The sequence below is a fragment of the Oncorhynchus mykiss genome, chromosome 8 (genome assembly GCF_057628025.1).
Source record: "Oncorhynchus mykiss isolate SJ-2025 chromosome 8, ASM5762802v1, whole genome shotgun sequence".
NCBI classification, from domain to species: domain Eukaryota; kingdom Metazoa; phylum Chordata; class Actinopteri; order Salmoniformes; family Salmonidae; genus Oncorhynchus; species Oncorhynchus mykiss.
The window spans coordinates 25,840,770-25,854,859 of NC_143029.1; the positions used below are offsets into that span (position 1 = coordinate 25,840,770).

Sequence of the window (14,090 nt, forward strand, 5' to 3'; positions counted from 1 at the left end):
ATCTACTCTCATGTCCTCAGTTTGCTTCCCAAATGGTACTGGATTCCAGTGCAGATGTGAGGACCAGTATCGTTGGTCATGTGACCAGTGTGTCTCTTTTGGGAATTGTGATGACATCACATCTGACACGTGTGGATGTATTAATGCCATTCCTCCAGATGGACAGTACTGCCAGTCTGTTCTCCACCAAAGTAAGAACCAACATCCTCACACATTTGACATTTGTTAACATTTTCTAATATGTGTAAGTAACCAATATTCTATTTTCTTCACCTTAAAGACTTTACAGCATGTCCAACCACAACAGCCTCTCCGACAACAGGTATTGTAGGACCAAAATATATCTGATGAATTACTTGAAAAACAAACGCATGACAATTGTTTTGGGATATTGATGGATCTAAATCTATTTAATATTAGCAAGTTAATGAGTGACATTGTTCATTTTCAGTTCCAACAGTACCACCAACTCTCTATGAGTACATGATTGAAATTGAAGTGAACACCACAGACGTTACAGTGATAGATCAACTGAGAGCCATTCTGAGAAATGCTATTTACCCTGTCAGAATCAATAATCTGAATCAAATCACTGGTGTTAACATGTCTACAGGTAAGACTTCAATGTGCAAGTTATTATTTTTAATTGCTTACACACTGATTAAGTATCATTTTGATTTCTTAATCTACTCTCATGTCCTCAGTTTGCTTCCCAAATGGTACTGGATTCCAGTGCAGATGTGAGGACCAGTATCGTTGGTCATGTGACCAGTGTGTCTCTTACGGGAATTGTGATGACATCACATCTGACACGTGTGGATGTATCAATGCCATTCCTACAGATGGACAGTACTGCCAGTCTGTTCTCCACCAAAGTAAGAACCAACATCCTCACACATTTGACATTTGTTAACATTTTCTAATATGTGTAACTAAACAATATCCTATTTTCGTAACCTCAAAGACTTCACAGCATGTCCAACAACAACAGCCTCTCCTACAACAGGTAATAATGGAGAAAGATATATCTGATGAATTGTATTAAGAGCCATAACATTTCTATTGTTATGTCATGTTTTGTCATCTTGATGGATCTAAATCTATTTAATATTAGCAAGTTAATGACTGACATTGTTCATTTTCAGTTCCAACAGTACCACCAACTCTCTATGAGTACATGATTGAAATTGAACTGAACACCACAGACGTTACAGTGATAGATCAACTGAGAGCCATTCTGAGAAATGCTATTTACCCTGTCAGAATCAATAATCTGATACAAATCACTGGTGTTAACATGTCTACAGGTAAGACTTCAATGTGCAAGTTATTATTTTTAATTGCTTACACACTGATTAAGTGTCATTTTGATTTCTTAATCTACTCTCATGTCCTCAGTTTGCTTCCCAAATGGTACTGGATTCCAGTGCAGATGTGAGGACCAGTATCGTTGGTCATGTGACCAGTGTGTCTCTTACGGGAAATGTGATGACATCACATCTGACACGTGTGGATGTATCAATGCCATTCCTACAGATGGACAGTACTGCCAGTCTGTTCTCCACCAAAGTAAGAACCAACATCCTCACACATTTGACATTTGTTAACATTTTCTAATATGTGTAACTAAACAATATCCTATTTTCGTAACCTCAAAGACTTCACAGCATGTCCAACAACAACAGCCTCTCCGACAACAGGTAATAATGGAGAAAGATATATCTGATTAATTACTTGAAAAACAAACGCATGACAATTGTTTTGGGATATTGATGGATCTAAATCTATTTAATATTAGCAAGTTAATGACTGACATTGTTCATTTTCAGTTCCAACAGTACCACCAACTCTCTATGAGTACATGATTGAAATTGAACTGAACACCACAGACGTTACAGTGATAGATCAACTGAGAGCCATTCTGAGAAATGCTATTTACCCTGTCAGAATCAATAATCTGACACAAATCACTGGTGTTAACATGTCTACAGGTAAGACTTCAATGTGCAAGTTATTCTTTTTAGTTGCTTACACACTGATTAAGTGTCATTTTGATTTCTTAATCTACTCTCATGTCCTCAGTTTGCTTCCCAAATGGTACTGGATTCCAGTGCAGATGTGAGGACCAGTATCGTTGGTCATGTGACCAGTGTGTCTCTTTTGGGAATTGTGATGACATCACATCTGACACGTGTGGATGTATCAATGCCATTCCTCCAGATGGACAGTACTGCCAGTCTGTTCTCCAACAAAGTAAGAACCAACATCCTCACACATTTGACTTTTGTTAACATTTTCTAATATGTGTAACTAACCAATATCCTATTTTCTTCACCTTAAAGACTTTACAGCATGTCCAACAACAACAGCCTCTCCGACAACAGGTAATAATGGAGAAAGATATATCTGATTAATTACTTGAAAAACAAACGCATGACAATTGTTTTGGGATATTGATGGATCTAAATCTATTTAATATTGGCAAGTTAATGAGTGACATTGTTCATTTTCAGTTCCAACAGTACCACCAACTCTCTATGAGTACATGATTGAAATTGAACTGAACACCACAGACGTTACAGTGATAGATCAACTGAGAGCCATTCTGAGAAATGCTATTTACCCTGTCAGAATCAATAATCTGACACAAATCACTGGTGTTAACATGTCTACAGGTAAGACTTCAATGTGCAAGTTATTCTTTTTAATTGCTTACATACCGATTAAGTGTCATTTTGATTTCTTAATCTACTCTCATGTCCTCAGTTTGCTTCCCAAATGGTACTGGATTCCAGTGCAGATGTGAGGACCAGTATCGTTGGTCATGTGACCAGTGTGTCTCTTACGGGAAATGTGATGACATCACATCTGACACGTGTGGATGTATCAATGCCATTCCTACAGATGGACAGTACTGCCAGTCTGTTCTCCACCAAAGTAAGAACCAACATCCTCACACATTTGACATTTGTTAACATTTTCTAATATGTGTAACTAAACAATATCCTATTTTCGTAACCTCAAAGACTTCACAGCATGTCCAACAACAACAGCCTCTCCTACAACAGGTAATAATGGAGAAAGATATATCTGATGAATTGTATTAAGAGCCATAGCATTTCTATATTTATGTCATGTTTTGTCATCTTGATGGATCTAAATCTATTTAATATTAGCAAGTTAATGACTGACATTGTTCATTTTCAGTTCCAACAGTACCACCAACTCTCTATGAGTACATGATTGAAATTGAACTGAACACCACAGACGTTACAGTGATAGATCAACTGAGAGCCATTCTGAGAAATGCTATTTACCCTGTCAGAATCAATAATCTGAATCAAATCACTGGTGTTAACATGTCTACAGGTAAGACTTCAATGTGCAAGTTATTCTTTTTAGTTGCTTACACACTGATTAAGTGTCATTTTGATTTCTTAATCTACTCTCATGTCCTCAGTTTGCTTCCCAAATGGTACTGGATTCCAGTGCAGATGTGAGGACCAGTATCGTTGGTCATGTGACCAGTGTGTCTCTTTTGGGAATTGTGATGACATCACATCTGACACGTGTGGATGTATCAATGCCATTCCTCCAGATGGACAGTACTGCCAGTCTGTTCTCCAACAAAGTAAGAACCAACATCCTCACACATTTGACTTTTGTTAACATTTTCTAATATGTGTAACTAACCAATATCCTATTTTCTTCACCTTAAAGACTTTACAGCATGTCCAACAACAACAGCCTCTCCGACAACAGGTAATAATGGAGAAAGATATATCTGATTAATTACTTGAAAAACAAACGCATGACAATTGTTTTGGGATATTGATGGATCTAAATCTATTTAATATTGGCAAGTTAATGAGTGACATTGTTCATTTTCAGTTCCAACAGTACCACCAACTCTCTATGAGTACATGATTGAAATTGAACTGAACACCACAGACGTCACAGTGATAGATCAACTGAGAGCCATTCTGAGAAATGCTATTTACCCTGTCAGAATCAATAATCTGACACAAATCACTGGTGTTAACATGTCTACAGGTAAGACTTCAATGTGCAAGTTATTCTTTTTAATTGCTTACATACCGATTAAGTGTCATTTTGATTTCTTAATCTACTCTCATGTCCTCAGTTTGCTTCCCAAATGCTACTGGATTCCAGTGCAGATGTGAGGACCAGTATCGTTGGTCATGTGACCAGTGTGTCTCTTTTGGGAATTGTGATGACATCACATCTGACACGTGTGGATGTATCAATGCCATTCCTCCAGATGGACAGTACTGCCAGTCTGTTCTCCACCAAAGTAAGAACCAACATCCTCACACATTTGACATTTGTTAACATTTTCTAATATGTGTAACTAAACAATATCCTATTTTCGTAACCTCAAAGACTTCACAGCATGTCCAACAACAACAGCCTCTCCTACAACAGGTAATAATGGAGAAAGATATATCTGATGAATTGTATTAAGAGCCATAGCACCTTTATTGTTGTGTCATGTTTTGTCATCTTGATGGATCTAAATCTATTTAATATTAGCAAGTTAATGACTGACATTGTTCATTTTCAGTTCCAACAGTACCACCAACTCTCTATGAGTACATGATTGAAATTGAACTGAACACCACAGACGTTACAGTGATAGATCAACTGAGAGCCATTCTGAGAAATGCTATTTACCCTGTCAGAATCAATAATCTGAATCAAATCACTGGTGTTAACATGTCTACAGGTAAGACTTCAATGTGCAAGTTATTCTTTTTAGTTGCTTACACACTGATTAAGTGTCATTTTGATTTCTTAATCTACTCTCATGTCCTCAGTTTGCTTCCCAAATGGTACTGGATTCCAGTGCAGATGTGAGGACCAGTATCGTTGGTCATGTGACCAGTGTGTCTCTTTTGGGAATTGTGATGACATCACATCTGACACGTGTGGATGTATCAATGCCATTCCTCCAGATGGACAGTACTGCCAGTCTGTTCTCCAACAAAGTAAGAACCAACATCCTCACACATTTGACTTTTGTTAACATTTTCTAATATGTGTAACTAACCAATATCCTATTTTCTTCACCTTAAAGACTTTACAGCATGTCCAACAACAACAGCCTCTCCGACAACAGGTAATAATGGAGAAAGATATATCTGATTAATTACTTGAAAAACAAACGCATGACAATTGTTTTGGGATATTGATGGATCTAAATCTATTTAATATTAGCAAGTTAATGACTGACATTGTTCATTTTCAGTTCCAACAGTACCACCGACTCTCTATGAGTACATGATTGAAATTGAACTGAACACCACAGACGTTACAGTGATAGATCAACTGAGAGCCATTCTGAGAAATGCTATTTACCCTGTCAGAATCAATAATCTGACACAAATCACTGGTGTTAACATGTCTACAGGTAAGACTTCAATGTGCAAGTTATTATTTTTAATTGCTTACATACCGATTAAGTGTCATTTTGATTTCTTAATCTACTCTCATGTCCTCAGTTTGCTTCCCAAATGCTACTGGATTCCAGTGCAGATGTGAGGACCAGTATCGTTGGTCATGTGACCAGTGTGTCTCTTTTGGGAATTGTGATGACATCACATCTGACACGTGTGGATGTATCAATGCCATTCCTACAGATGGACAGTACTGCCAGTCTGTTCTCCACCAAAGTAAGAACCAACATCCTCACACATTTGACATTTGTTAACATTTTCTAATATGTGTAACTAAACAATATCCTATTTTCGTAACCTCAAAGACTTCACAGCATGTCCAACAACAACAGCCTCTCCTACAACAGGTAATAATGGAGAAAGATATATCTGATGAATTGTATTAAGAGCCATAGCATTTCTATATTTATGTCATGTTTTGTCATCTTGATGGATCTAAATCTATTTAATATTAGCAAGTTAATGACTGACATTGTTCATTTTCAGTTCCAACAGTACCACCAACTCTCTATGAGTACATGATTGAAATTGAACTGAACACCACAGACGTTACAGTGATAGATCAACTGAGAGCCATTCTGAGAAATGCTATTTACCCTGTCAGAATCAATAATCTGAATCAAATCACTGGTGTTAACATGTCTACAGGTAAGACTTCAATGTGCAAGTTATTCTTTTTAGTTGCTTACACACTGATTAAGTGTCATTTTGATTTCTTAATCTACTCTCATGTCCTCAGTTTGCTTCCCAAATGGTACTGGATTCCAGTGCAGATGTGAGGACCAGTATCGTTGGTCATGTGACCAGTGTGTCTCTTTTGGGAATTGTGATGACATCACATCTGACACGTGTGGATGTATCAATGCCATTCCTCCAGATGGACAGTACTGCCAGTCTGTTCTCCAACAAAGTAAGAACCAACATCCTCACACATTTGACTTTTGTTAACATTTTCTAATATGTGTAACTAACCAATATCCTATTTTCTTCACCTTAAAGACTTTACAGCATGTCCAACAACAACAGCCTCTCCGACAACAGGTAATAATGGAGAAAGATATATCTGATTAATTACTTGAAAAACAAACGCATGACAATTGTTTTGGGATATTGATGGATCTAAATCTATTTAATATTAGCAAGTTAATGACTGACATTGTTCATTTTCAGTTCCAACAGTACCACCGACTCTCTATGAGTACATGATTGAAATTGAACTGAACACCACAGACGTTACAGTGATAGATCAACTGAGAGCCATTCTGAGAAATGCTATTTACCCTGTCAGAATCAATAATCTGACACAAATCACTGGTGTTAACATGTCTACAGGTAAGACTTCAATGTGCAAGTTATTATTTTTAATTGCTTACATACCGATTAAGTGTCATTTTGATTTCTTAATCTACTCTCATGTCCTCAGTTTGCTTCCCAAATGCTACTGGATTCCAGTGCAGATGTGAGGACCAGTATCGTTGGTCATGTGACCAGTGTGTCTCTTTTGGGAATTGTGATGACATCACATCTGACACGTGTGGATGTATCAATGCCATTCCTACAGATGGACAGTACTGCCAGTCTGTTCTCCACCAAAGTAAGAACCAACATCCTCACACATTTGACATTTGTTAACATTTTCTAATATGTGTAACTAAACAATATCCTATTTTCGTAACCTCAAAGACTTCACAGCATGTCCAACAACAACAGCCTCTCCTACAACAGGTAATAATGGAGAAAGATATATCTGATGAATTGTATTAAGAGCCATAGCATTTCTATATTTATGTCATGTTTTGTCATCTTGATGGATCTAAATCTATTTAATATTAGCAAGTTAATGACTGACATTGTTCATTTTCAGTTCCAACAGTACCACCAACTCTCTATGAGTACATGATTGAAATTGAACTGAACACCACAGACGTTACAGTGATAGATCAACTGAGAGCCATTCTGAGAAATGCTATTTACCCTGTCAGAATCAATAATCTGAATCAAATCACTGGTGTTAACATGTCTACAGGTAAGACTTCAATGTGCAAGTTATTCTTTTTAGTTGCTTACACACTGATTAAGTGTCATTTTGATTTCTTAATCTACTCTCATGTCCTCAGTTTGCTTCCCAAATGGTACTGGATTCCAGTGCAGATGTGAGGACCAGTATCGTTGGTCATGTGACCAGTGTGTCTCTTTTGGGAATTGTGATGACATCACATCTGACACGTGTGGATGTATCAATGCCATTCCTCCAGATGGACAGTACTGCCAGTCTGTTCTCCAACAAAGTAAGAACCAACATCCTCACACATTTGACTTTTGTTAACATTTTCTAATATGTGTAACTAACCAATATCCTATTTTCTTCACCTTAAAGACTTTACAGCATGTCCAACAACAACAGCCTCTCCGACAACAGGTAATAATGGAGAAAGATATATCTGATTAATTACTTGAAAAACAAACGCATGACAATTGTTTTGGGATATTGATGGATCTAAATCTATTTAATATTGGCAAGTTAATGAGTGACATTGTTCATTTTCAGTTCCAACAGTACCACCAACTCTCTATGAGTACATGATTGAAATTGAACTGAACACCACAGACGTCACAGTGATAGATCAACTGAGAGCCATTCTGAGAAATGCTATTTACCCTGTCAGAATCAATAATCTGACACAAATCACTGGTGTTAACATGTCTACAGGTAAGACTTCAATGTGCAAGTTATTCTTTTTAATTGCTTACATACCGATTAAGTGTCATTTTGATTTCTTAATCTACTCTCATGTCCTCAGTTTGCTTCCCAAATGGTACTGGATTCCAGTGCAGATGTGAGGACCAGTATCGTTGGTCATGTGACCAGTGTGTCTCTTTTGGGAATTGTGATGACATCACATCTGACACGTGTGGATGTATCAATGCCATTCCTACAGATGGACAGTACTGCCAGTCTGTTCTCCACCAAAGTAAGAACCAACATCCTCACACATTTGACATTTGTTAACATTTTCTAATATGTGTAACTAAACAATATCCTATTTTCGTAACCTCAAAGACTTCACAGCATGTCCAACAACAACAGCCTCTCCTACAACAGGTAATAATGGAGAAAGATATATCTGATGAATTGTATTAAGAGCCATAGCACCTTTATTGTTGTGTCATGTTTTGTCATCTTGATGGATCTAAATCTATTTAATATTAGCAAGTTAATGACTGACATTGTTCATTTTCAGTTCCAACAGTACCACCAACTCTCTATGAGTACATGATTGAAATTGAACTGAACACCACAGACGTTACAGTGATAGATCAACTGAGAGCCATTCTGAGAAATGCTATTTACCCTGTCAGAATCAATAATCTGAATCAAATCACTGGTGTTAACATGTCTACAGGTAAGACTTCAATGTGCAAGTTATTCTTTTTAGTTGCTTACACACTGATTAAGTGTCATTTTGATTTCTTAATCTACTCTCATGTCCTCAGTTTGCTTCCCAAATGGTACTGGATTCCAGTGCAGATGTGAGGACCAGTATCGTTGGTCATGTGACCAGTGTGTCTCTTTTGGGAATTGTGATGACATCACATCTGACACGTGTGGATGTATCAATGCCATTCCTCCAGATGGACAGTACTGCCAGTCTGTTCTCCAACAAAGTAAGAACCAACATCCTCACACATTTGACTTTTGTTAACATTTTCTAATATGTGTAACTAACCAATATCCTATTTTCTTCACCTTAAAGACTTTACAGCATGTCCAACAACAACAGCCTCTCCGACAACAGGTAATAATGGAGAAAGATATATCTGATTAATTACTTGAAAAACAAACGCATGACAATTGTTTTGGGATATTGATGGATCTAAATCTATTTAATATTGGCAAGTTAATGAGTGACATTGTTCATTTTCAGTTCCAACAGTACCACCAACTCTCTATGAGTACATGATTGAAATTGAACTGAACACCACAGACGTCACAGTGATAGATCAACTGAGAGCCATTCTGAGAAATGCTATTTACCCTGTCAGAATCAATAATCTGACACAAATCACTGGTGTTAACATGTCTACAGGTAAGACTTCAATGTGCAAGTTATTCTTTTTAATTGCTTACATACCGATTAAGTGTCATTTTGATTTCTTAATCTACTCTCATGTCCTCAGTTTGCTTCCCAAATGCTACTGGATTCCAGTGCAGATGTGAGGACCAGTATCGTTGGTCATGTGACCAGTGTGTCTCTTTTGGGAATTGTGATGACATCACATCTGACACGTGTGGATGTATCAATGCCATTCCTCCAGATGGACAGTACTGCCAGTCTGTTCTCCACCAAAGTAAGAACCAACATCCTCACACATTTGACATTTGTTAACATTTTCTAATATGTGTAACTAAACAATATCCTATTTTCGTAACCTCAAAGACTTCACAGCATGTCCAACAACAACAGCCTCTCCTACAACAGGTAATAATGGAGAAAGATATATCTGATGAATTGTATTAAGAGCCATAGCACCTTTATTGTTGTGTCATGTTTTGTCATCTTGATGGATCTAAATCTATTTAATATTAGCAAGTTAATGACTGACATTGTTCATTTTCAGTTCCAACAGTACCACCAACTCTCTATGAGTACATGATTGAAATTGAACTGAACACCACAGACGTTACAGTGATAGATCAACTGAGAGCCATTCTGAGAAATGCTATTTACCCTGTCAGAATCAATAATCTGACACAAATCACTGGTGTTAACATGTCTACAGGTAAGACTTCAATGTGCAAGTTATTCTTTTTAATTGCTTACATACCGATTAAGTGTCATTTTGATTTCTTAATCTACTCTCATGTCCTCAGTTTGCTTCCCAAATGCTACTGGATTCCAGTGCAGATGTGAGGACCAGTATCGTTGGTCATGTGACCAGTGTGTCTCTTTTGGGAATTGTGATGACATCACATCTGACACGTGTGGATGTATCAATGCCATTCCTACAGATGGACAGTACTGCCAGTCTGTTCTCCACCAAAGTAAGAACCAACATCCTCACACATTTGACATTTGTTAACATTTTCTAATATGTGTAACTAAACAATATCCTATTTTCGTAACCTCAAAGACTTCACAGCATGTCCAACAACAACAGCCTCTCCTACAACAGGTAATAATGGAGAAAGATATATCTGATGAATTGTATTAAGAGCCATAGCATTTCTATATTTATGTCATGTTTTGTCATCTTGATGGATCTAAATCTATTTAATATTAGCAAGTTAATGACTGACATTGTTCATTTTCAGTTCCAACAGTACCACCAACTCTCTATGAGTACATGATTGAAATTGAACTGAACACCACAGACGTTACAGTGATAGATCAACTGAGAGCCATTCTGAGAAATGCTATTTACCCTGTCAGAATCAATAATCTGAATCAAATCACTGGTGTTAACATGTCTACAGGTAAGACTTCAATGTGCAAGTTATTCTTTTTAGTTGCTTACACACTGATTAAGTGTCATTTTGATTTCTTAATCTACTCTCATGTCCTCAGTTTGCTTCCCAAATGGTACTGGATTCCAGTGCAGATGTGAGGACCAGTATCGTTGGTCATGTGACCAGTGTGTCTCTTTTGGGAATTGTGATGACATCACATCTGACACGTGTGGATGTATCAATGCCATTCCTCCAGATGGACAGTACTGCCAGTCTGTTCTCCAACAAAGTAAGAACCAACATCCTCACACATTTGACTTTTGTTAACATTTTCTAATATGTGTAACTAACCAATATCCTATTTTCTTCACCTTAAAGACTTTACAGCATGTCCAACAACAACAGCCTCTCCGACAACAGGTAATAATGGAGAAAGATATATCTGATTAATTACTTGAAAAACAAACGCATGACAATTGTTTTGGGATATTGATGGATCTAAATCTATTTAATATTAGCAAGTTAATGAGTGACATTGTTCATTTTCAGTTCCAACAGTACCACCAACTCTCTATGAGTACATGATTGAAATTGAACTGAACACCACAGACGTTACAGTGATAGATCAACTGAGAGCCATTCTGAGAAATGCTATTTACCCTGTCAGAATCAATAATCTGACACAAATCACTGGTGTTAACATGTCTACAGGTAAGACTTCAATGTGCAAGTTATTATTTTGAATTGCTTACACACTGATTAAGTGTCATTTTGATTTCTTAATCTACTCTCATGTCCTCAGTTTGCTTCCCAAATGGTACTGGATTCCAGTGCAGATGTGAGGACCAGTATCGTTGGTCATGTGACCAGTGTGTCTCTTACGGGAAATGTGATGACATCACATCTGACACGTGTGGATGTATCAATGCCATTCCTACAGATGGACAGTACTGCCAGTCTGTTCTCCACCAAAGTAAGAACCAACATCCTCACACATTTGACATTTGTTAACATTTTCTAATATGTGTAACTAAACAATATCCTATTTTCATAACCTCAAAGACTTCACAGCATGTCCAACAACAACAGCCTCTCCTACAACAGGTAATAATGGAGAAAGATATATCTGATGAATTGTATTAAGAGCCATAGCACCTTTATTGTTGTGTCATGTTTTGTCATCTTGATGGATCTAAATCTATTTAATATTAGCAAGTTAATGACTGACATTGTTCATTTTCAGTTCCAACAGTACCACCGACTCTCTATGAGTACATGATTGAAATTGAACTGAACACCACAGACGTTACAGTGATAGATCAACTGAGAGCCATTCTGAGAAATGCTATTTACCCTGTCAGAATCAATAATCTGACACAAATCACTGGTGTTAACATGTCTACAGGTAAGACTTCAATGTGCAAGTTATTCTTTTTAATTGCTTACATACCGATTAAGTGTCATTTTGATTTCTTAATCTACTCTCATGTCCTCAGTTTGCTTCCCAAATGCTACTGGATTCCAGTGCAGATGTGAGGACCAGTATCGTTGGTCATGTGACCAGTGTGTCTCTTTTGGGAATTGTGATGACATCACATCTGACACGTGTGGATGTATCAATGCCATTCCTACAGATGGACAGTACTGCCAGTCTGTTCTCCACCAAAGTAAGAACCAACATCCTCACACATTTGACATTTGTTAACATTTTCTAATATGTGTAACTAAACAATATCCTATTTTCGTAACCTCAAAGACTTCACAGCATGTCCAACAACAACAGCCTCTCCTACAACAGGTAATAATGGAGAAAGATATATCTGATGAATTGTATTAAGAGCCATAGCATTTCTATATTTATGTCATGTTTTGTCATCTTGATGGATCTAAATCTATTTAATATTAGCAAGTTAATGACTGACATTGTTCATTTTCAGTTCCAACAGTACCACCAACTCTCTATGAGTACATGATTGAAATTGAACTGAACACCACAGACGTTACAGTGATAGATCAACTGAGAGCCATTCTGAGAAATGCTATTTACCCTGTCAGAATCAATAATCTGAATCAAATCACTGGTGTTAACATGTCTACAGGTAAGACTTCAATGTGCAAGTTATTCTTTTTAGTTGCTTACACACTGATTAAGTGTCATTTTGATTTCTTAATCTACTCTCATGTCCTCAGTTTGCTTCCCAAATGGTACTGGATTCCAGTGCAGATGTGAGGACCAGTATCGTTGGTCATGTGACCAGTGTGTCTCTTTTGGGAATTGTGATGACATCACATCTGACACGTGTGGATGTATCAATGCCATTCCTCCAGATGGACAGTACTGCCAGTCTGTTCTCCAACAAAGTAAGAACCAACATCCTCACACATTTGACTTTTGTTAACATTTTCTAATATGTGTAACTAACCAATATCCTATTTTCTTCACCTTAAAGACTTTACAGCATGTCCAACAACAACAGCCTCTCCGACAACAGGTAATAATGGAGAAAGATATATCTGATTAATTACTTGAAAAACAAACGCATGACAATTGTTTTGGGATATTGATGGATCTAAATCTATTTAATATTAGCAAGTTAATGACTGACATTGTTCATTTTCAGTTCCAACAGTACCACCAACTCTCTATGAGTACATGATTGAAATTGAACTGAACACCACAGACGTTACAGTGATAGATCAACTGAGAGCCATTCTGAGAAATGCTATTTACCCTGTCAGAATCAATAATCTGAATCAAATCACTGGTGTTAACATGTCTACAGGTAAGACTTCAATGTGCAAGTTATTATTTTGAATTGCTTACACACTGATTAAGTGTCATTTTGATTTCTTAATCTACTCTCATGTCCTCAGTTTGCTTCCCAAATGGTACTGGATTCCAGTGCAGATGTGAGGACCAGTATCGTTGGTCATGTGACCAGTGTGTCTCTTACGGGAAATGTGATGACATCACATCTGACACGTGTGGATGTATCAATGCCATTCCTACAGATGGACAGTACTGCCAGTCTGTTCTCCACCAAAGTAAGAACCAACATCCTCACACATTTGACATTTGTTAACATTTTCTAATATGTGTAACTAAACAATATCCTATTTTCATAACCTCAAAGACTTCACAGCATGTCCAACAACAACAGCCT

The 14,090-nt window shown here is 37.2% G+C and overlaps 2 protein-coding genes and 1 long non-coding RNA gene across 3 annotated transcripts in view; all 3 read left to right on the forward strand.

Annotated features, from left to right (window-relative positions):
* LOC149981470 (uncharacterized) overlaps positions 1-14,090 on the forward strand; it is a 33,772-nt gene that overhangs the window by 5,376 nt on the left and 14,306 nt on the right. The window contains exons 13-32 of the mRNA XM_090183042.1: positions 21-191; positions 705-875; positions 2,767-2,937; positions 4,145-4,315; positions 4,398-4,446; positions 5,270-5,431; positions 6,217-6,387; positions 6,477-6,518; positions 7,595-7,765; positions 8,026-8,187; positions 8,973-9,143; positions 9,233-9,274; positions 9,404-9,565; positions 9,657-9,827; positions 11,714-11,899; positions 11,989-12,030; positions 12,170-12,331; positions 13,117-13,287; positions 13,377-13,418; positions 13,801-13,971. Of these exons, the coding sequence (XP_090039168.1) occupies positions 21-191; positions 705-875; positions 2,767-2,937; positions 4,145-4,315; positions 4,398-4,446; positions 5,270-5,431; positions 6,217-6,387; positions 6,477-6,518; positions 7,595-7,765; positions 8,026-8,187; positions 8,973-9,143; positions 9,233-9,274; positions 9,404-9,565; positions 9,657-9,827; positions 11,714-11,899; positions 11,989-12,030; positions 12,170-12,331; positions 13,117-13,287; positions 13,377-13,418; positions 13,801-13,971 (2,761 nt within the window). The remainder of the gene's footprint in view (positions 1-20; positions 192-704; positions 876-2,766; positions 2,938-4,144; positions 4,316-4,397; positions 4,447-5,269; positions 5,432-6,216; positions 6,388-6,476; positions 6,519-7,594; positions 7,766-8,025; positions 8,188-8,972; positions 9,144-9,232; positions 9,275-9,403; positions 9,566-9,656; positions 9,828-11,713; positions 11,900-11,988; positions 12,031-12,169; positions 12,332-13,116; positions 13,288-13,376; positions 13,419-13,800; positions 13,972-14,090) is intronic.
* adgrf8 (adhesion G protein-coupled receptor F8) lies at positions 705-2,675 on the forward strand. Its single transcript, XM_090243038.1, has 6 exons — positions 705-1,307; positions 1,399-1,569; positions 1,659-1,700; positions 1,830-1,991; positions 2,083-2,253; positions 2,343-2,675. Exons 1-6 carry the CDS (start codon positions 1,178-1,180, stop codon positions 2,408-2,410), a joined length of 744 nt encoding a protein of 247 aa, XP_090099164.1. The 5' UTR covers positions 705-1,177; the 3' UTR covers positions 2,411-2,675.
* LOC149981471 (uncharacterized) lies at positions 10,340-11,348 on the forward strand. The gene is made up of 5 exons (XR_016497700.1): positions 10,340-10,521; positions 10,611-10,652; positions 10,792-10,953; positions 11,045-11,215; positions 11,305-11,348. It is a non-coding gene; the product is annotated as an uncharacterized LOC149981471 (long non-coding RNA).